This window comes from Hyla sarda, chromosome 4 (genome assembly GCF_029499605.1).
Source record: "Hyla sarda isolate aHylSar1 chromosome 4, aHylSar1.hap1, whole genome shotgun sequence".
NCBI lineage: Eukaryota > Metazoa > Chordata > Amphibia > Anura > Hylidae > Hyla > Hyla sarda.
This window is the reverse complement of record NC_079192.1, coordinates 371,647,891-371,672,482: the sequence shown is the minus strand read 5'-3', so window position 1 is coordinate 371,672,482 and position 24,592 is coordinate 371,647,891. Positions and strand designations below refer to the sequence as shown.

Sequence of the window (24,592 nt, the reverse complement as noted above, 5' to 3'; positions counted from 1 at the left end):
CTGTATGAGAATTTGTTGTGTTGCTGTAGGAAGGTGGTGGTGATGTATATATCACCGCTTACTCACATCCACTGGGTTTGACACCCTGCACCTAGTCAAGTGACTGTTTACTAAACTGTTTACTTAAAAAAATGCAATAGCAAAGACCCCTGTCTTTTACAGGAGTTCCTAACCATCAAATAGTTTATATGGCACCTTATGCCAATATCTCATGTACAGTATATCTCCCTACTTAGTGTCGGGTTGGTCAGTAAGCGACTTACACTCTACATTTGCTAGACCTGGCCCAGTGAATGTGCACTGAGCAGTGAGTACAAACAGGTGCAGGGACTCCTGTACACTGGCCCAGAAGAATGCATTTATTCTTTAAACATTGCTGCTTAAACTTACTATTGCATTTGCCTAGACGGATGCTCTGCACCTTGCCCAGTGAGTGGACCGACAAATCCAAATCAGATGTTGAATTAGAATCAAAATGAAGGCCAGTTAGCAGCAAATTTTTGGGCTTGGTTTTTTTTCATGACTGGTGGATATTCATGTTATTCAAAATTTCCAGTGTTGGGGAAATCTATAGGTAATTGAATCTTTCCCCAGTAAAAATATGCCCTAGTTGATCACCACCCACCCAAATCCACAAGGAACAACTTATCATCTTTCAAGGCTTCATTTCAAGCAGGGATTGTTATAGTGAGAAAATTTCTTACAGAAAGAAACTGTCTTTATCAAGTAACAAAGCTTCTTATTACCAATGCCTATGTCTAGTATTGCAGCTCAATCTAATTAAAGTAATGAAGCCTGAGCTACAATACTAGACACACCCCATGCACAAGAGTGTTATTTTCTTCTCGAAAGAAGACAGACCCTGTATTTTAGTCTGATCCAATCACATTAAATAATGTAATAAGCTTCAGTAATTGATTCTTGACAGTTTCTGACTGGCTGATGGGGATCAATACGCCACACAACCATAAATATCTTTTTAATCCCTTTTTGAACCAACTACTGTAGTGTAACTTTATAATATCATACTGATAGGCCTTTCACTGTGACAGCCTCTCTCTAAGTTTAAAACTTAAAAAATGCAATATTAATAATAATAAATCAGAGAACATCAATGTCCCATGGTGTGGAAAGAATAAAGTGAATATTGCATGTAAAAATTATCTGCAGTACTGAGGCATAGGAGGGAACCAGGTTAAAGTGATAAACCGGCTGTTACATTAAAGTAAGTGGATGAAAAATCCCTGAGCTGAAAACCCATCAAACATACAAAATAAACAATTGATTCTCTTCATATGATTTATACAGAATCTGATAATGATTTGATGCACAGACGACTGAGTAAAAACAAAGCCATTAAGTGCTATGCTCTAGAACGGGAAGCACAGATGTAAGTTCGTTACTTGTCTGCTGTTAAGACCTCAAAGATGGTTGGCAAACACTAAGAATAACACATCTCCCTGCCCATGTTCCATAAATTATTTAAATATTTTCTATATTTCTAGTCATATAATATTCTACAGTAAACAATTCAAATGACAATTAAAGGGAATGCTGTATTTGCTGCTAAAAAGCATCAGGAACCATTGGTTAGCTGTTAGGGTAAAAATCAAACTACTTTTCATGGAGCTGATGGTGGTTGCCAGAAATCATCTTTTTATTTCTCAGCCAAGGCTCAAGTGGCAAAGCCTGGCAGACCTCCTTGCTCGCCCTTACTTCCAGCCCCTCCTTGAGTGATGTACAGGGCTCTGTATTTTCAATCAAGGAGGGGATGGGTAGTAAGGGTTAGCAGGGAGGAGTGATAGGCTGTGGCACTTGAGCAGTTCAACTCAGCCTTCTTGACACTTGGCTGGGAAATGAAATATTTGACAATGACCATCAGCTCCAGGAAAGGTACAGATGGATTTTATACTCTAACAGATTTCCAATGGTAAAGGAAAAAAGGTGCAAGTGCAGCTCACAATTAATATGTAAACCCTACCTGAGGTCAACAGGGCATGCAACTATACCACAGCTGCAAAAGATAACGAAATATGTATAGAAAAATATTGCCCGGACCTTCCAAGGTAGTGTGATTGATTAAATAGACAATAGATAACTGGGTCGTACTCCAATAATAATTCAATGGTTATTTATTTAAAATGTATAGTGCATTACTCCTCACAGGGCCCTTGTGAGGAAAAACACATATAATGAATGTACAAGATTAAACGATCTTAAAATGTAAAAATATTAAAAAGTATCACTGGCATATGAGATAGCTCTATATAGACAAATTCATATAATGTCTTTACGATATTGTAAAGGTGTAGTATAAATGTCCTTTTGTCTGGCAATTATATATCAAAGTGGATACTTTGTTACCGGTCCTGGATGATGTAGCTCTGTCAGCTCCCGCTGAGGCAATGTAGTTGTTCCTGTGCCTAGATATCACAGTCAGCGGTCTTGGATGGTGCTGTGGCTTTAACTCTCAAGATTCAGGTGTGGTGATGGTTGTCCCAGGCTGGTGGCACTGGCAGGCGCCAATGGTGGAATCGCCGGGAGACCGTGCGCTGGCAAGCGCCGATGGTAGATTTGTCAGGAGACCAAGCGCTGGCAGGCGCTGATGATATCGATCTCCTCACCGCTGGACTTGGAAGAAGCCAGAGACTGCATGCTGGGTAGATGGAACTTGCCTCGTGTAGATGGCGTGTGACGTCAGCTTGAGCCGGAGCTGGCCAGGTAAAATCAGGACCGGACACTAGTCTAGATCGACTAATGCGTAGGAGATCCACAATGTGGTAAACTTTCTCTGTGAGCAATAGCTTGAGTTCATGAAGTGCATAAATGCCAGTGAACAAGATTAATGTACAGGACTAGACGCGTTTCAGGGTTCTCAGATACAACCCTTTCCTCAGTAGCCTGACTACTGAGGAAAGGGTCGTATCTGAGAACCCTGAAACGCGTCTAGTCCAGTACATTAATCTTGTTCACTGGCATTTATGCACTTCATGAACTCAAGCTATTGCTCACAGAGCAAGTTTACCACATTGTGGATCTCCTACGCATTAGTCGATCTAGACTAGTGTCCGGTCCTGATTTTACCTGGCCAGCTCCGGCTCAAGCTGACGTCACACGCCATCTACACGAGGCAAGTTCCATCTACCCAGCGTGTAGTCTCCGGCTTCTTCCAAGTCCAGCGGTGAGGAGATCGATATCATCAGCGCCTGCCAGCGCTTGGTCTCCTGACAAATCTACCATCGGCGCTTGCCAGCGCACGGTCTCCCGGCGATTCCACCATTGGCGCCTGCCAGTGCCACCAGCCTGGGACAACCATCACCACACCTGGATCTTGAGAGTTAAAGCCACAGCACCATCCAAGACCGCTGACTGTGATATCTAGGCACAGGAACAACTACATTGCCTCAGCGGGAGCTGACAGAGCTACATCATCCAGGACCTGTAACAAAGTATCCACTTTGATATATAATTGCCACACAAAAGGACATTTATACTACACCTTTACAATATCGTAAAGACATTATATGAATTTGTCTATATAGAGCTATCTCATATGCCAGTGATACTTTTTAATATTTTTACATTTTAAGATCGTTTGATCTTGTACATTCATTATATGTGTTTTTCCTCACAAGGGCCCTGTGAGGAGTAATGCACTATACATTTTAAATAAATAACCATTGAATTATTATTGGAGTACGAACCAGTTATCTATTGTCTATTTAATCAATCACACTACCTTGGAAGGTCCGGGCAATATTTTTCTATACAGATTTCCAATGGTGTCTGCATATCTTGTGCTTGTTTACAAAATCTTATTGGATAGTGGGAAAAGTGTGGTTGGGAATATAAAGGTAAACAAAAAACAGATCAGTACTTGTAATTGCACATTGATAAGTTATAAAGTAGAATTCCAATGACAACAGGTGATGGTAGACTATATTTCGTGTTGCATACCTGTACTGTAGTGAGTTACTTTATTGCTGTAGGAACTGTAACCTGATTTTTGTACTAGATCTTGTATTTTCAATAAACCTCTGCAGGTGTAATGTAGGCATTAGATTAAGAAGGTATTCTCCATGGGCCATTTTATGCAATCTTTGTAGCATCAGTTTGGAGCTCACGGGCGAACATTTTGCGGAATGTCTGCACAGAATATTCCCCACAGACATTCCCCATATTCCCCACAGACATTGAATTCAATAGGATTCTGCGGCACTTTTTACATCGGATTCTGGCATCCGCAGAAAGAATAGTCAAGCCTATTCTTTCTTTGGAGTCTGCAAGGAAATGCGTTGCTGTCTATGAGCGGTACTAACACCTGTTGGTTAGTCAAATGTGTGGAATGTCTGCACTTATTTTCTGTACAGACATTCCACACATTTTACGACCATTGAACATAGCCTTGGATAGACCTTCAGGTCCTTTCCATCATCTCTATAACTAAGACTCTTCTGCCCAAAAGTTCAGTCTACCATTTAAGAATAATGGAGGCCAATGTATGTTTTAGAACCTTCAATGCAGTATTTTTTGTTCCATTCCTCACATATCTGCCTTAAAGGGGTACTCCACCCCTAGACCCTAGAAATCTCATCCCCCGACCAAAGGATAGGGCATAAAATGTCTAATCGTGAGGGGTCTGGCCGCTGGGACCCTGCATGATCTCCGGCACAGCATAACAGGAAATCCACATGCATGGAGTGAGCTCCATGCATGCGGATTACGAGCAATCACAGTCATCACGCTCCTTCCCATAGATATGAATGGAGGGGGGGGGGGGGGCATGATAACCACAGCTGCCTGAAGCCTAGCACACATAAATGTTCAGAATGCAGGGGGTGCTGGACCGGAGATTGCAGGGGGTGCCAGCAGCCAGACTCTCTATGATCATACATCTTATCCCCTATTCTTTGGATAAGATGTCTACGGGGGAGTACCCCTTTATTCCCTGTCATCTACAGACAATTAATTTGAATTCAGAGCTTTGTTGTGGCTCTGGCATGCAATGCCAACCGTGGGACTGGCATGTGTCTTTGTAAATTAAGTCCAATTAATTCAATTTACCATTTATGGCCTCCAATAAAGTTGTGGATACATTGCATAAAATGTAGCTTTTAATGAGCTTTAAGTGTCATTGCAAAAAATGATGACTACTTGTAAATGTAAATGAAAGTGTGAAAAGCTCAAAACTGCCTACTGACATATCCGTGTCAGAAGCCTGGTGGAACCCATTCAAAATACTTGGGTAATTTTCCTGGAGTATCCCACTATTGGCCTGGACTGAAACCCTTAGCAGACCACTATTTTCAGTCAGGACCAAAAGTCAGATATGGTTGGTAAATTACCCAAACAGAGTCACTAGGTGGCTCTGTTTGGATACTTGGTTTGGACAGGGTCTGGCATGCTTTTGGCATGGATATTTTGGCAGGCTGTTTTAAGCTTCTCCTACTAGATCCTTGCTAAGGACGCACAAAAAGTGGTAGGAATGCACTTTAATACAGTAGTATTATTATTACAATAGTATTAGTTATTAGTTTACACAATACTGAAAACCTGATTTTACTTTATAATAATGGGACAATAATTCTAGAATGAGGCTGTAATGTAACAGTATATGGAAAAAAGTGGTGGGGTGCATTGTACACACACACACACACACACACAGATGTTTACAATACTTTTTGGCCTATGCACTGTTTATAATGAGCATCAGCATTATAAATATAATTTATTGGATTCTTAAAGGGGTACTACCGTGCTGACAACTTATCCCCTATCTAAAGGATATGGGATAAGTTGCCTGATCGCGCGGGGTCCCGCCGCTGGGGACCCCCTCGATCTCGCACCCAGCACCTGCTCTCATCAGGCCCCGGAGCAAACATCCGCTCCGGATCTGATGACGGGGCCGGTGATCGTGATGTCACGCTCCGCCCCCTCAATGCAAGTCTATGGCAGGGACGAGACAGCTGTCTCGCCTGCTACCATAGACTTACATTGAGGAGGCGAAGCGTGATGTCACATGGGGCGGAGCCGTGATCAGAATAAATCCCTGGATCAACGTTCTGTCCCTATAGATCTAGAATCCATAACCTGTAATGCTATTACTCTCCAAAAATGCATTCAGATTCCTTTTGAACTCTTTTACAGAGTTCACCATGACCACCTCCTCTGGCAGAGAGTTCCATAGTCTTACTGCTCTTACAGTAAAGAAACCCCTTCTTTCCTCTAAACGTAGAAGATGCCCCCTTGTTATGGATACAGTCCTGGGTATATATAGATCATGGGAGAGATCTTTGTACTGTCCCCTTATATATTTATACATAGTTATTTGGTCGCCCGAAAGTCTTCTTTTTTCTAATCTAAATAACCCTAATTCTTATAATCTTTCTGGGTACTGTAGTCCTCCCATTCCCCGTATTATCCTGGTTGCCCGTCTTTGAACCCTCTCCAGCTCCACTATATCTTTCTTGTACACTGGTGCCCAGTACTGTACACAGTATTCTATGTGTGGTCTGACTAGTGATTTGTACAGCTGTAGAATTATTTCCTTGTCGTGTGCATCTATGCCCCTATTGATGCACCACATGATTTTATTTGCCTTGGCTGCAGCTGCCCGACACTGGTCACTACAGCTAAATTTACTGTTAACTAAGACTCCCAAGTCCTTTTCCACGTCAGTTGTCCCAAGTGTGCTCCCATTTAATACATAATCCCAGCTCAGATTTTTTTTCCCCATGTGCATAATCTTACATTTATCAGTGTTGAACCTCATCTGCCACTTCCCAGCCCAAACCTCCAAGCTATTCAGAATCATTTGTAACAGTGCACTGTCCTCTATTGTGTTTACCACTTTACAGAGTTTAGTATCATCTGCAAAGATTGCAACTTTACTATTCAACCCCTCTACAAGGTCATTAATAAATATATTAAACAGGACAGGACCCAAAACTGAATATTATTCTGATTGGGTGACTAAACCCCACTAGTAAAAGTCACCCAATCAGAATAAGTACCATTAATAACCACCCTCTGTTTCCTATCACTGAGCCAGTTACTTACCCACTTACACACATTCTCCCCCAGCCCAATCCTTCCCATTTTATGCACCAGTCTTTTATGTGGAACCGTATCAAATGCTTTGGAAAAATCCAGATATACGACATCCAGCGATTTCCCCTGATCCAGTCTGGAGCTCACTCCTCATAAAAGCTGATCAGGTTAGTTTGACAGGACCGATCCCTCATAAAGCCATGCTGATATGGAGTCATGCATTTATTTTTATCAAGATATTCCAAAATAGCATCTATTAGAAAACCCTCAAACAATTTACATAAAACAGAGGTTAAATTAACAGGCCTATAATTCCCGGGGTCACCTTTTGCCCCCTTTTTAAATATTGGTACCACATTTGCCATGCGCCAGTCCTGGGGAACAGTCCCTGTTACTATGGAGTCCATGAATATTAAAAACAGGGGTCTGTCTATTACATTACATAATTCTTTTAGAACACGGGGGTGAATGCCATTTGGACCTGGTGATTTGTCTATTTTGTTTTTTTGTAGGCGGCACTGTACTTCTTCCTGTGTTAGACAGGTGATCTGTACTGGGGAGTTTACCTTATCTCGCCGTATTTCACCTGGCATTTAATTTTCCTCGGTGAATACAGTGGAGAAGAATTTGTTTAATATATTTGCTTTTTCCTGATCCCCGTTTATAATTTCTTCCTCATAATTTTTTAAGGAAGGGGGGAATTGTAAAATGATGTGGCACAGGGGGTAATACAGGGGGAGATGAATGGCACAGGGTTTTTTTTTTACTCCTTAACGACGCAGGAAGTGTATTTACGTCCTGCGCCGGCTCCCGTGATATATCGCAGGGTCACACGGTGACCCTGCTTAATATCGGGTCGGTCCCAGCGGCCATCAACAGCTGGGACCCGCGGCTAATACCGGACATCACCGATCGCGGTGATGCCCCGTTTTAACCCTTCAGACGTGGCGATAAAAGTTGACCGCCGTGTCTGAAGTGAAGCCGAATGCATCCCGGCAGCTCAGTCAGGCTGTTCTGGACTGCTGCAGTGAAATCGCAGCATCCTGAACAGCTTGCAGGACACCATTAAAAATGTATAAAAAGTGATCAAAAAGGCCAATCAAAACAAACATGATACCACTAAAAACTTCATTTCACAGTGCAAAAAATTAGCCCTAATTCTTCCCCATATGCGGGAAAATAAAAAAGTTATAGGGGTCAGAAGAAGAAATTTTTAAAGGTATAAATTTTCCTGCATGTAATTATAATTTTTTTCCAGAAGTATGACAAAATAAAACCTATATAAGTAGAGTATCATTTTAACCGTATGGACCTACAGAATAGTGATATGGTGTCATTTTTACCAAAAAATGCACTGTGTAGAAACGGAAGCCCCCAAAATTTACAACATTTCGTTTTTTCTTCAATTTTGTCACACCATTATTTTTTTTCCATTTCGCCGTGAATTTTTGGATAAAATTACTAACGTCACTAATATCACTGCAAATGATAGATAAAAAAATAAGCCATAATATGGATTTTTAGGTGGAAAATTGAAAGGGTTATGATTTTTAAAAGGTAAGGAGGAAAAAATGAAAATGCAAAAACTGAAAAACAGAGGGTAATAAAGGGGGAATTAAATGGCAAGGGGGGATCAAGGTGATGATGTGGCACAGAGGGATAATAAAGGGGGAGATGATTTGGTACAGGGGGAATTAAGTGGCAAGGGAGGATCAGATGGGGTGCGCATGATGTGGCTGGCGGATGCACAGAAGCAGGAAACTGCTGTTTTAACAGCTGTCTTCTTCTGTGCTGGGGCTGCTGCAGAGGGGTGCAGTGGGGGCCAAGGCCCCCTGGGAGCCTGGACTCCTTACTGGGCTATTGGCTGTACCAACCTAAACGTGGCCCTATATACAAGGTAGTGCCTGGTAGGGCCGGCACATAACCTGGTTGTCTGCTATTGGGAGTGTGTCCATGTCCCCTATTAGGAGTGCCTTCTATTTGGAGGGCGCAAATACATTAAGTCTTATGCGACTATTCCGGGGAATAAAAAACTGTCTGCTATTGGGAGGTGTCCCCTATTGAAAGGTGTCCACTAAGGGTGATTTAACTGTCTATGTAGTGTTTTACTTTATATTCTGTGTAAGTGTAGTGTGGTGTTGTGGTATTACGGTACATACACAGGGTTGGGGCTTGGAGCGGGAAACTTACTGTAAACCCGCCCGTGTGCTCTAGCTGTTGCCGAAGGGCATGCTGGGAGTTGAAGTTATTTAACAGCTGGAGGCACATAACTACAACTCCCAGCACGCAAGGACAGCCAAAGGGCACGCTGGGAGTTGTAGTTACATGTCTCCAGCTGTTGCATAACTACAGCTCCCAGCATGTCCTTCGCTGTCAGGGCATGCTGGGATTTGTAGTTATGCAACAGCTAGAGGCACACTTTTTGATAGAAAAAAAAACCTGCCACTAGCTGTTGCATAACTACAACTCCCAACAACTGTCTCGGACAGCACCATTCACCCTTATTTACAGAATTGTCTGGCAAATCATAGCGATTGTGACGGGGGGGGGGGGTCTCAGGACTCCTCTGAGCAATATGCTGGGATGGCTGCTGTTAGATAACAGCAGCCACCCCAACCCAATCACCACGTCCAGAGAAAAGGTGATCCCATAACACTGGGCCGTAAATGTACAGCGTTGTGCACTACATTAGTCTTAGCAGTGCCATACACTCACGGCGCATGAACTTAAGAGGTTATGCAACATTTATGTGGAGCTCCTTATCTCTGTATAATCATCAGGTTCTGACATCAAAATGTGATATTTATACACATATTGTTGTACTAAAATGTTTAATAATTTCTTCTTCTTCTTATTATTATTATTATTATTATTATTAATAATAATAATAAACAAAAATCCCATAAACATATTTGTAGCAGAAATGAATATAATGACACTAACAGAGAATAATATACAGAAGAAGCATGAAAGGATAAGTCTCACCTCAACAGGAGTAGTTGTTTCACTTTTTAAGATGATTAAGTTTTGAAAACTTTGTCCACTTAGTCTTTTCAGATTTCTGTCTGCGATCAGAGCCTGTGGACCTGTCCCTACTGGAATCCCAGTGTTATAAAACATAAAAGTGTCACTTCCAGATCCTGCAGTCATACAGGCCTTGTAGCAGTAAGTCTTAGTAAGTGATCCATTTCCTCTCACTTCAATAAAATGAGGTTGCACTTGTAATCCGGCTGGCAGCCTAGTTTCAATGTTATTGTTTGCTTGTTTGTACATCTCTGTAGGGTTCTGATTGGGAACACCACAGCAACATGCACAACAGGGATCAGCGCTGCCATTACACTTGCAGCATTTTAGAATAAAAATTATTAGTAGAGTTAAAAGGAATACAAAGGAAATCGAGCATAAAGCAATAATCAAATAAATAGTCATTTCGGAATAGCTTGTGTTGTTTTTTACATGCCGTTGGGAGTCAGGGACAATTTTGGATATCCTGTCCACCACAGCAATGCTTACAGTGGTAGATGAAGAAAGAGGTGGCTCCCCATTATCTTTTACAATAACTGTTATATTGTAGCTGGTAATACTGTCATCTGCAACTTTCCTTGTAGTCCTTATTTCTCCTGTATGTAAAAAAACTTTAAAAAGTTTTGGATCGGTGGCCTTGCCCAAACTATAACACAGCCATGCATTTTGTCCCGAATCAGCATCGACCGCAATGATTTTTGTGACAAGATAGTCAACCCCTGCTGCACGTGGGATCATCTCAATAGATCTTGTACTACTGGAAGGTGCGGGATACAAAATTGTTGGGGCATGATCATTTTGATCTAAAACAAAAACAGTTACAGTTGCAGAGCTGCTAAGTGGAGGATTGCCAGCATCTTGTGCCTGAACGACAAAGCGAAATTCTCTAAGTTTTTCATAGTCAAATGACTGTGCAGCATATATAGTACCATTGTCAGATTTAATGGAAACATAAGAGGAAACTGGAATTCCTTCAACATCCCCTTGGAGAAGTAAATATGATACAAATGCATTCTCATTGGCATCTGCATCTATGGCTTTAACAGAGAAAAGTGAAACACCTGGAGCATTGTTTTCCTGTACATAGAAAGAGTAAGATGACTCCTCAAAGACTGGAGGGTTGTCATTCACATCTGAGATTTGCACATACAGTGTTTTCTGAGACAACAAAGGTGGAACACCAGCATCTGTAGCAGTTATTGTAATATTATAAGAAGAGCACTTTTCACGGTCTAGTCTACCATCAGTTAAGAGCTTGTAGGTGTTTTTGAATGAGTTCAGTTTAAATGGCAGGTTTGGCTGTATGGTTAGACTAACCAGTTTATTGTCCCCCGAATCCTTATCTGTTACACTCATCAAAGCCACAACTGTGTCTAGTTGTGAATTTTCAGCAATTGGAGAATAATTAGAAGTCACCACTATCTCTGGGGCATTATCATTGCCATCAATCATCTCAACCAACACTTTGCAATGCCCAGTCATGGGGACTGGACCCTTATCGATGGCTTGGATATAAAGCTCATAGGATGATGACTTTTCATAGTCTAAAACACCATTCACTCTCACTTCTCCAGTTCTTGGTTCAATACTAAATAACTCTCTTACTTTCAGGGGTGTGTAACTACTAAATAAGTAGGTAACTTCCCCATTGGACCCTTCATCTGGATCTGTGGCATTTAACTTAACTACTAAGGTCCCAGCTGGAGAATTCTCAAGCAGACTGGCCTTGTAGGTTGACTTATCGAAAAATGGAGTGTTGTCATTTGTGTCCATCACCTGTATGGAAATCTGGGCTGTTCCAGATTTTGAAGGGCTGCCTCCATCTATTGCTGTGAGAACCAGCTTATGGACAGCACTTTGTTCCCTGTCTAAAGCTTTCTTCAACACAATCTCTATAAGCTTGCTGTTGCCATTGAAAGTCTTTAGATCAAGTGCAAAGTAATCATTGTCACTTAACTTGTAAGTCTGAATGGAATTGGTGCCTATATCAGGGTCCTGTGCACTTTCAACAGGAAATCTTGCACCAGGGACAGCTGACTCACTTATCTCTAGATAGTAATCATTTCTAGGAAATTTAGGAGCATGATCATTTATGTCTAATATCTCTATCTCAATATTGTGAACCTCTACAGGGTTTTCTATGACAGCCCCCAGACTGATCACACATTGGGTGGTGGGCTCACACAGTGTTTCACGATCTATAGTTCTATTGACAAATAACACTCCATTACCAAGGTTCACATCAAAGTACTGCTTGCTGTTTCCAGATGTGATCCTAAAGCCCCGGGAGGGAAGCTGCTTAAGGTCCAGACCCAGGTCACTAACCACGTTCCCTACAAACGCCCCATGATTCAACTCCTCCCTCACTGAGTATCTAAGCTGCCCTGTAACCAAGCCCAGCAAGACTAAGATAAGCAGCCCCCGAGACAACAGCCCTTTACAATAAGACATTATAGCAGGTTATCAGTGCTCATCCGACCCCTCCCCAAGCAGCCTGACTCTCACATCCTTTTCCCTATCTGCCCTCAGCTCGCAAACTGCATCAGGTTACCATGTGTGGACAGCAGTCAGTTCTGGGTGGTATCCAGTTGTCTTTGAAGGTGGCTGTATTCCCTGTAAATCCATTGCTTTGTTCCAATGGATAACGTGTGGGATGATGCTGAAATCGGGGCCTGTTGGGAGATAGCAGGATTTCAGTTCAGCTTGCTTCTTACACTGGGTGCTCCAGTCGTCCTTGTGGCAGGGGCGGGGTGCTGGGATGAGCCTGGCATGGGTTCAGCACCTTGGACGTGGACAGTATTGATGTGTTCAGCCCTGAGCAGCATAGGACATCAGCAGGTTACCTTCAGCACCAATGGTGTGGACAGCGACCATTTAAATCTTCAGAACCAGCACCCATTATAAGTCATGAATGGGATTGTCTTCAGCACCTGTGAGGTGGACAGCGACCAATAAAATCATCAATTAATATTATCTTCAGCACCTGAGGTATAGACAGCTCCAGTATGCAGGAAACAACAGCTATCAGCCAACAGGGTTTCAGAACATGGGCAGTGCAAGTCATCCATGGAATACATCACACCTGCTTCATGCACCTGGCACTATCGATGCATCCAGCAGCAGCACCATCAGCCTCCAGCACGGATCAGGAACAGTGCCAGCCATGTATCCAGCAGTGAACAGCAGAAGGGCTTGGTTACTGGAGGGCGGTACTATTCATATTCCCAGCATTGCAAATGAACAGCTCCAGTGTAAGGGATTTTTCTGTGTCCTGGACAGCCATGTGTCTGCTCCTCCCCTCAGCTCTCCGGAGATTGCCGAACATACAGCCGAATGCAGGGCAGAGCAGTGCAGTGTAACAGCTGCCGTGATTGGCTGAGAGGACGCACAAACCTTTACACACTTCCCCCAGCCCCGAGCAGCTCCGAGGAAGACAGATGGGAGAATCATTCAGTGTTCGTGTCAGCAGGGACGTACAGCAGCACAAACATAGAGCAGGAGAGAGAGGGGGGAGAATCATTCAGTGTTCATTTCAGTGTTCATGTCAGCAAGGACATACAACAGCTCTAAGGAAGAATCATTCAGTGTTCATGTCAGCAAGGACATACAGCAGCTCTGAGGAAGAATCATTCACTGGTCATATTAGTGTTCATGTCAGCAGAGACATACAGCAGTTCTGAGGGAGAATCATTCACTGGTCATATTAGTGTTCATGTCAGCAGAGACATACAGCAGCTCTGAGGAAGAATCCTTCAGTGTTCATATCAGTGTTCATGTCAGCAGGGACATACAGCAGCTCTGAGGAAGAATCATTCAGTGGCCATGTAAGCAGAGACATACAGCAGCTCTGAGGAAGAATCATTCAGTGTTCATATCAGTGTTCATGTCAGCAGGAACATACAGCAGCTTTGAGGAAGAATCATTCAGTGTTCATATCAGTGTTCATGTCAGCAGAGACATACAGCAGCTCTGAGGAAGAATCATTCAGTGTTCATGTCAGCAGGGACATACAGCAGCTCTGAGGGAGAATCATTCAGTGTTCATATCAGTGTTCATGTCAGCAGGGACATACAGCAGCTCTGAGGGAGAATCATTCAGTGTTCATATCAGTGTTCATGTCAGCAGGTTCATACAGCAGCTCTGAGGGAGAATCATTCAGTGTTCATATCAGTGTTCATGTCAGCAGGGACATATAGCAGCTCTGAGGAAGAATCATTCAGTGTTCATGTCAGCAGAGACATACAGCAGCTCTGAGGGAGAATCATTCAGTGTTCATATCAGTGTTCATGTCAGCAGGGACATACAGCAGCTCTGAGGGAGAATCATTCAGTGTTCATGTCAGCAGAGACATACAGCAGCTCTGAGGGAGAATCATTCAGTGTTCATATCAGTGTTCATGTCAGCAGGGACATACAGCAGCTCTGAGGGAGAATCATTCAGTGTTCATGTCAGCAGAGACATACAGCAGCTCTGAGAGAGAATCATCCAGTGTTCATGTCAGCAGGAACATACAGCAGCTCTGAGAGAGAATCATTCAGTGTTCATGTCAGCAGGGACATACAGCAGCTCTGAGAGAGAATCATTCAGTGTTCATTAGAGTGGGAATGAATTAGTCAATACTTAGCTACGCTCCAAGCAGAAGCAGAAATGTACTGATCAATACAGAGCAGAAATACACAGTTACAGCTTAGCAGTTTTGCAGGGAGGGTACTACAACTTCCAGCATGCCCAGACAGCCAAAGAAAGGATGGGAGCTGTAGTTTTGCAAAAGTAGTCAAATGTAGTTAGCATAGTTTAGGGTTAGCATAGTTTAGCGTAGTTTTACAGACGGAGCTTAGTTTAGGGAGCGTAGGGTGGATGTAGCGTAGCTTAGTTTTACAGTGAAGGTACCACATCTCCCAGCATGCCCACATTAATGAAGCAGATGCAAGTATACCCTACTATGTTAATGTAGCAGAGACGAGTGCCCTCTACTATGTTATTGTAGCAGAGGGGAGTATACATTGCTATGTTAATATAGCACAGGCAAGTATGCCCTGCTACGTTAATGTAGCAGAGGCGAGAGTGCTCTGCTATGTTAATGTTACAGAGACGAGTACACTCTGCTACATCAAACCCCAATTTTATTTTTGTGTTTTTGTTTTTTCCTCCTCGCCTTCTAAAATGCAGAACTCTTTTATATTTCCATTCCCAAACCCATATGAGGGCTTGTTTTTTGCGTGACCAGTTGAACTTTGTAATGACATCACTCATTGTATGCAAAAATGTAGTGAAATTTTAATTGTAATAAGGGAGAACTTGTTGTAAATGCCTAAGGGGCAGACATATTAAGGCACAATCAAATAACATGCAAGAGCACACCATTACAACAATCCCCTAATCAGAAGTGGATAAATAAATACCACACAGGGCACTGTAATTTGCAGTATATGATTATTATAGATTAAGTTTTTTAATATAGTGAAATAAAAGTTACATTTTATTTATTTTAATTTTTTTTGGGGGGTGGGGGGTCCCTAGTATTGGGAATCAGTCCCATCTATGCCTAGGCTTAGATGGGAGTTTGTGAATAATTATTAGTGTTGAGCGGCATAGGCCATATTCGAATTCGCGATATTTCACGAATATTTGGACCAATATTCGTCATATATTCGCTACATTCGCATATCCGTAATATTCACGTTTAATTTTCGCATATGCAAAAATTATCATATACAAAAATTAGCATAAGCGGGAATTCGCATATGCAAAAATTAGCATATGCAAATTTCCGCATATGCGAAAATTCACACGCCAGTCTCACACAGTAGTATTAGAGCCTTCTTTACACCACACAAGCTGGAAGCAGAGAGGGGTGATCACTGTGATGTGTACTGTGAAAAAAAAAAAATATTTGCGAATAAAATTCGCATTGCGAATATTCGCGAGCAACACTAATAATTATCTAAACCCTGGGAAACCCTTGTGGAATTTTGTGAGATTTAGGTGGTAACAGGCTGGCCAATTTAGGCTGGGGAGGGCTAATAACAATCGTCCTCACCCACTGTGGTAATGTCAGGCTATTGCTGCTTGGTTGGTACCTGGCTGAGAATGAAAATATAGGGAACCCTGTGCATTTTTTAAATGTATTTATTTATGAAAAACATGTGAGGTTTCCAGTAGTGTCATTCTAAGCTAGATACCAACCAAATAGCAACAGCCTGACATTATCAGGGTGGATGAGGACCATTGTTATTCGCCCTCCCAAGCCTAAATAATGCCTGCCTGTTACTGCCTAGGCCCAGGAGCACCATTTTTTATGTTCTGGGCCTGTTGGCATCTGTTCCTTATGGTACCCCTTTGATGGTGGGTACCGGAGTAAAAATTGGAGGGTTAGCACTAGCTGTTTTTGGGACTAAAGCTAAAGCTACATTAACGTAGCAGAGCACACTTGCTTTTACTACATTAACGTGATGGAGTGTACTCACCTATGGTACACTAATGTAGCAGAGTGCACTTACCACTGCTACATTGACATAGCAGAGGTTACTCGCCTCTGCTACATTAATGTGGGAGAGTGTACTCGCATCTGTTACATTAGTATAACAGAGCCCACTTTCCTCTGCCACATTAACGTAGCAGGATGTGCTCGCCTCTGCTTATTTAACATAGCAGGGCATACTCAAGCCTGCTACATTAACATTGCAGAGAGCACTCACCTCTGCTACATTAACATAGCAGAGCACACTCTCCTCTACTACATTAACGTAGCAAGGCATACTCGCCTCTGCTACAATAACATTGAAGAGCACACTCACCTCTATTACATTAACGTAGCAGGGTGTCCTCGCCTCTGCTTTATTAATGTAGAAGAGCGCCAGAGTGCACTAACCTCTTTTACATAAACATAGCAGAGCACACTCGCCTCTGCTACATTAACATAGTAGGGCATACTCGCCTATGCTACAATCACATAGCAGAGTGCACTCACCTCTGCTTTATTAACATAGCAGAGTGCAATTGCCTCCACTATATTTACATAGTAGAGCGCACTCACCTCTGCTACATTAATGTATTAGGACAGTGGTCTCCAACGGCTGTCCGGGCATGCTGGGAGTTGTAGTTTTGCAACATCTGGAGGTCCACAGGTTGGAGACCACTGTATTATTTCCTCTGCTACATTAAGGTAGCAAAGTGCATTGCCTCTGCTGCTGTTGCAAAACTACAGCTCTCATCTTGCCAGGATAGCCTTTGACTGTCTGGGCATTCTGTGAGTTGTAGTCCCTTCACTGTAAAAGTAAGATACACTACATCCTACGCTACCGTTTCCTAAACTAAGTCCCGTCTGTAAAACTATGCTAGCTACGCTAACTACACTTGTCTCCTGTTGCAAAACTACAACTCCCATCCGGCCTGGACAGCCTTTGGCTGTCTTGGTATTCTGAGAGTTGTAGTCCACTCACTGCAAAACTTATGCTGCGTTCACAATTTCCCCATCCGACTTGAGTACACGATTTTATAACTTAAAATCGTATAAAATCATATATAAACTCTGATCCACTGACCTCCATTAAAAAAAATCTGATCCATTACACACATCCGATTTGATCCGCATACAATTTCACACGATTTTTGTTCGGGTCTGAAATCGGGTTTAACTACCATTTCAGACCTGAAGAAAAATCGTGTGAAATCGGATGCGGATCAAATCGGATGAGTGTAATTGATCTGATTTTTTAATCGAGGTCAATGGATCCGACTTTATATACCATTTCATACGATTTTAAGTTATAAAATCGTTTACTCAAGTCGGATGGAGAAATCGTGATGTGAACACAGCCTTAGTTGTAACTGTGTATTGAGCTGTACATTTCTGCTTCTGCTGGGGGCGGAGCTAAGCACTGACCCATTCCCTCCCTCTCTTTCCTGCTGACATGAACACTGAATGATTCTCCCTCTGTCTCTCTCAGAGCTGGGGGAAGTGTGTGAGGGGTTGTGCGTCCTCTCAGCCAATCACAGCAGCTGTCACACTGCACTGCTCTGCAGACAAATTACACCTGCCATGCAGCAATCTGAACGTGTATAGCGATTACAAAGAGATGTGGAGCTGCCGTGTGAGCCCCTGCCCCTCGGTGCTGGCACAGTCTCCTCTTCCTGCAGATCATAAAAGCACTGATACAAAAAAACCAACATGTCAGCAATACACAGGCAGTCAGGAGCTCTGGGGCTTCCGACAGTCTCCTTCCGGTACTACAATAAAGCTACCCAGCAGCCCCCAGCCACACACCTCGTGTGAACTAATCGTTGCATCAGATTTTAGGGAAACGCCATCATCCTAAATAATAGTAAATCGCTTCAAAAGAAATAGCGTGTGATGGCGATGGCAGGATGTGAGGGGAGGCAACGTCACTGTTCTGCTTTTCAGGAAACACAAGATGACCTGGACTATGCATAGTAACCCCTCCTTATAATAACATGTATACCGGTATGAAAAGAAAAACAACATGTATGGAGTTATTTTATTATTAGGTACCATAATAATCTGTAACACATAATTATAAATAATAATAATTAATTATTATTATTCATTAACCCCTTATTAAGGACTCAGACCATTTTCTCAATTTTTAGAGTGCTGCACCAATGTTTTTCTTACATCTATCTATCCATCCATCTATCTACATATCTTTTTATCTATGTACACGTCTTTTTTATCTCTCTATCTACATAATCTATCTATCTATATCTATCTACATTATATATTATTTATCTATATCTATCTACATTATCTATCTATTCATCCATCTATCTAAATATCTTTTTATCTATGTACATGTAATTTTATCTCTCTATCTATCTGCACTATTTATCTATATCTATCTACATTATCTATCTATTATTTATCTATATCTATCTACATTATCTATCATTTATCTATCTATCTACATTATCTATCTGTCTATCGATCATCTATCTACATTATCTATCTATTATTTATCTATATCTATCTACATTATCTATCTATCTAGAAATGGAAGGAAAGCAGCACCCCATAAAGCTAAGGATGTCAGGGTGCAAGTAGCATTAAGGTCCTGGTCAGGGATCCCAAGGTACACAGCAAGCAAATGGCAACAGCACTCCCAGAAAGTTGAGAAAAAGACTTGTTCTTTATTCATACAAACGTGAAGGCAATGTTTCCGCTAGCCCACCCAGCCATTGTCAAGCGGCTTGACAATGGCTGGGTGAGCTAGCCGAAACGTCGCCTTCACGTTTGTGTGATTAAAGACCAACTCTTTTTCTCAACTATCTGGGAGTGCTGTTACCATTTGCTATCTATCTATTTATCTACTTACCTATCTATCTATTTATATTTATCTACATTATCTATATCTATCAACATTATCTATCTATCTTTCTATATATCTACATATCTATCTATTTACTCTATTTATATTTATCTACATTATCTATCTATCTATCTATCTGTATCTATCAACATTATCTATCTATATATCTATCTATTTACTCTATATTTATCTACATTATCTATCTATCTATCTGTATCTATCAACATTATCTATCTATATATCTATCCATTTACTCTATCTATATATCTATCTACCTAGGAGTTCAACATGTGAGGGACAAGGGTCTGGGGTCACAGAGACAGGCAGTCTAGCTAAATCTAGCCACACTAACATGCACATTGGTTCAACATTGTAGTACAGCACTTGTGCATTCTAGACAAGTGTACATTAGCAGTGATGTATATAGTAGTATATCCATGGCTGCTTACATACTACATTATTTGAATCGGCGCTCTGCACCGAGTACAGAAAATGTTTATGATGTCCCAAAGGTGAGCATCAATGCTGTATGTATCACTACATTTGCCTGACTGGGTGCTCTGTACCCAGACCAAAAATTGTTAAAGTGTAGCACCCACCATCCTATATTTTTTTCTGTCCCTACCTATTGCCCATATATCCCTAACCCCCTCCCTGCTTTTAATTTTTCTTTTTACTATAATAAAAATAAATTTTTGTCTGCCTGGTAGTGTGCTTGCTACCAGGCAGACTTCCCCAGCAGGCACCACGTCACTGATGCCTTCTGGGGCCGACACTTCCGCCCTTAGTTCATCTACACAGGGTGCCTCCAGCTGTTTCACCACTACAACTCCCAGCTTGCCCTGACATCTATTGGCTGTCAGGGCATGCTGGGAGTTGTAGTAGTGAAAAAGCTGGAGGCACCCTGTGTAGATAAACTATAAGTTAGTGCCATGCGGCGCTACGGCGCTAGCCCGTTCACTCCGTCAACCCCCCCCCCCCATATCCCGTTCCCTTCGTCACAACCCCCCCCCACGCATACCCCGTTCCCCCCCTTATGATACTTACAGATACTGCAGAGTCCGGCGGCGGGCGTGCATGGACAGCGGCGGTGACGACATGTGTGGGAGGAGTGGCCTCCCAGCCAGTGGCCGGGGAGCCAATGCGCTCGCTCCCGCCCCGACAGGCAGGGAGTGAGAGCAGCCTAAATGAATAAGGACTGATTGCCCGGCCGCAATCAGTCCGAATTCAGGCGTGACGTCACGCCAGGCTGCAGCCAGCCACTAGGAGGGTGACCCCTAGTGGCCGGTTTTTAAACGCAGATTTAACCATGATAATCAATAAAAAAATTATGACAATATATTAGAGATATGTAGTAGTACATAAGTACTACAACATATCAAAAAATAAAGTTGCTGACAGTGCCCATTTAAGTAAGCAATAAAGCAAATTATACAGTAATGTATGCTTTGCTGCTAAGTATACAGGAGCAGGAAGTCCGGCTCCTTGACAATAGTGCCTGTTCCTGTACATACATTTATACATATTTTACATTTAATGGTACTTCAAGCCTATTGCATAGGCACATCTCATATAAAGAGTTCACTGCCAATCATGCTGGAGGTTTGTATGAATTAGCAATCATCAACATTATCCATAATTGCTTTCAGCCTGGGAAATGCTAGTCTGAGTAAGGCTGCATTCACACCTCGTTTTTAGCCTACGGTTCATGGATCCAGCTGGGGGAGGGGAAAAACAGGCGCTCACAGCGCTGAAATCCATTTACCTTAATGAGCCGACCAGCGTCAAATGGTGACTCCGGTCTGCTCATTTTTGACCCGTATCCGGTTTTGTGACCTGACCTAAAACCGTAGTATAATAACAGAATAGCCGAAGGTTGTCTCATACTATCAGAATTTCTTTGTATTCCTCCATAGAACCCAGATATGTCATAATTATGTTTTTCTGCTTTCCTTCTTTCACTCTTTGGAAAAATTTTAGTAAATGTAGTTCCTCAGATAACCCCTTTCAATATCAAAATCGTCCAGAAAGATAGAAAAAGGTGGCACTCACCAGAACTATTCAAAATCCTTAATGCAATCCAAAAGTGGGGGAACATCTTACATGCAGGTACACAGGAAAGAAATGGCAGTTGTTTTTTTCCTTTTTTGCAGCATACCTGCATATTAGATGCCACCCCCCCCCCCCCCACACACACACACACATTTATAGAGTATAAAGATTTTGTATATTTCTGATGAGTGACACTTTTTCCAATTTTACTGGACTATGTGGATTGCATGTTGGTGTTTGGAGCGAGCACCACTGGCTTATCTTTCCACTCCAGCGACCGTTTGGCCTGCAAGATCATGACTGCATAAGCCATATCACACAGTATTAGTGCTGGATCCTTTTTTCTTTATATCTGTCTTCAGTATCAGCAATGATATTAGAGAAATCATCTGCATTATATGAAGAAAGTAGTAAAACCTTGTAATCAGCTTCTCTGTCACTACTTTATGGTGCCATAAGATAGGGCATAACAAAACTAGCTTGTGTTTCTTTAACATTTTATAATTCATGAATCTTTTATAATTCTTTCCCATATTGTTAGTCACAAAAATCATAAGAATTCTGTAAATGGAAAATATACCAAGAAATACATTTAAAGCATACCTGTCAGATCCCACACAAAAATAATAATAATAATAATATGTTACTAAGTACTGTGAGAAGGTGAAGGGCATGGTGGTTGATGGGCGATATGTGTCACCAAGGCTCCTGGCCTTGGTGAAGTAAGAGCCGGTATTTATTCAGTGTCTGTGCTGCGATACAGACTGACACTGTGGCCGTACTATGTCTGGAAGGCAAATGCGGGACGGCTCTTACTGGAAATGGTCAAGTTTAGGGTGGGGGCCTTTCCCCACAATCCAGGCCTTCTTTTGTTGGCCTTAACGCTAGGCTGCCTCACCAGCTGGGGGGAGTTATGCATGTAGCAGCTCACAGTGCTAGAGAGAGCTGTGTGTAAAGATCTTCCTTGAGAGGGTATAAGCTGGTGAGCAGACCGCTTGGGGACTTGGAAAAGACTCGCTTGATGCCGCATGGCATTGACTCAGGTGTGAACAAACACCTAAGGAACACAGGTGGACTTTTGTTACATTTTGCTTTGTTCTGCATTTAAGACTGTTTGCAGTTTGCCAAGTGTGAATAAAACACTGAACTTTGATTTGAAAAGTCCGGTTTCCGTGCCTCTATACTGCAACCGCACCTATCTGTAAAAGCGGGTAATCACATTTGGTGGAGGATGCGGGCAACGCAGTGAGGTCAGCGATTGCATTGCAGCACGCTGTTGCTAAGATCTGAGCCTGGGACAAGCCATTGGAGTTGTTACTAGTGGCAACAATCCTGTCGAAAAGTGACTGACAGTACAGCCGGAGTGTTTTCTCCAGAGTGTCAAGGCAAAGCAGTGTTCCAGTGACCGTAGTGTTGCCAAAATGGAGGCGGTTATGAAAGCACTCAGGGAGGCCAACAAGCAACAGCAGGAGTCCAACAAGCATCAACAGGAGACCAACCAGCTGCTGTTACAGCACATAATCTCGCTACAAGCCACAGCGACGACCAGGACCAACCCGGATCCCCGGAAGGCTGTTAGGATGGCGATTCCCAAGATGACCCCCTCAGATGATGTCGATACCTACCTGGCGGTCTTTGAGAAGGTGGCCACAAGGGAGAGGTTACCCCAAGACAAGTGTGCTGAGGTCATTGCTCCATTCCGGACATTGGGGTCCCAGCAGGAGTACTTTGACTTGCCTGATGAACAGACTGCTGACTATGACATTGTTAAAGGGGTACTCCGGTGAAAACTTTTTTTCTTTTAAATCAACTGGTGGCAGAAAGTTAAACATATTTGTAAATTACTTCTATTAAAAAATCTTAACCCTTCCTGTACTTATTAGCTGCTGAATACTACAGAGGAAATTCTTTTCTTTTTGGAATGCTCTCTGATGACATCATGAGCACAGTTCTCTTTGCTGACGTTATTATAATAATAATAACGCTTTATTTATTGTTGTCCTTAGTGGGATTTGAACCCAAGCCCCCTGCACTGCAAGGCAGCAGTGCTAACCACTGAGCCACCATGCTGCCCTTAGCATATGTCTGCTAAGCATGGTTGCTAAAATGGACGGAGATGTCAGCAGAGAGCACTGTGCTCGTGATGTCATCAGCGTTCCAAAAATAAAGGAATTTCCTCTGTAGCATTCAGCAGCTAATAAGTACTGGAAGGATTAAGATTTTTTAAAAGAAGAAATTTAAAAATATGTTTAACTTTCTGCCACCAGTTGATTTAAAAGAAAAAAGGTTTTCACCAGAGTACCCCTTTAAAGATGAGATCCTGGCACGACTGGGGGTAAATGTGTGGGTCCGGGACCAGCGGGTATGACAGTGGGAATATAAGCCGGCTGAGCCTGCAAGACCGCAATATTAAGACCTATTGTAATGCCTGCAAAAATGGCTACAGCCGGAGGTGTTGACACCCACTGCCACACGTGACCGTCTCCTGGCCAACATGTTCTGGAGGGCCCAGCCTTACTCACTCCAGAACTGGATTGGCCAGGCGTCCCCTATCAATGCACTAGGGATGGTTGACCTGGTAGAAAGATTTGAAGCCACCGTAAAACTGCGGGAGGGGGCGGTTAAACCCAAGAGATCCCCACCCTTGCCCAGGTGGCTGGTGACCACCACTACGGTGGAAAAGGAGGTGTCGTCTCTACTAAGTGTAATGGTAGGAGATGTGCAGGATCTGCCGTCAGAGTTGGCAGACCTCAATGTTACAGGAGAAAATTTTGGTACAGCACAGCATCAGGACTCGACTCTATCTCGAGCCTGGGAAAATGTATTAATTGTAGAAGGTGCACCACAACAATAGAGAGCCGAGACGGTATACCCCCGTTTTGTGGTCCACCAAGGGATGTTGTACTGGGTAAACCAGGTTAGGGGTGAGACTGTGGAACAATTGGTGGTGCCTAAAGCATACGGGAGGCTGGTGTTAGAGTTAGCCTATCAGCATGTTTACTGGCCCAGTGTGTATAAAGAGATCAAAAGGTATTGTGAATCTTGCCCAACATGCCAAATCACTAGCCCCCAGCCACATAACCGTAGTCCCCTGGTCGCTCTCCCGATTATCGAGGTTCCATTTCAACGGATCGCTATGG

At 42.6% G+C, this 24,592-nt stretch overlaps 1 protein-coding gene across 11 annotated transcripts in view; it reads right to left on the bottom strand.

The window, feature by feature from the left end:
* LOC130267277 (protocadherin alpha-C2-like) overlaps positions 1-24,592 on the bottom strand; it is a 374,990-nt gene that overhangs the window by 69,679 nt on the left and 280,719 nt on the right. The window contains exon 1 of one of the 11 annotated variants that reach the window (XM_056516754.1): positions 10,036-13,447. The exons of 7 other annotated variants lie outside the window; for them this stretch is intronic. In XM_056516754.1, the coding sequence (XP_056372729.1) occupies positions 10,036-12,525 (2,490 nt within the window). In that variant the 5' untranslated portion in view covers positions 12,526-13,447. Of the gene's footprint in view, positions 1-10,035; positions 13,448-24,592 lie in introns of those variants that run through there. 3 more of the 11 variants (XM_056516752.1, XM_056516751.1, XM_056516743.1) reach the window with 3 other exon arrangements.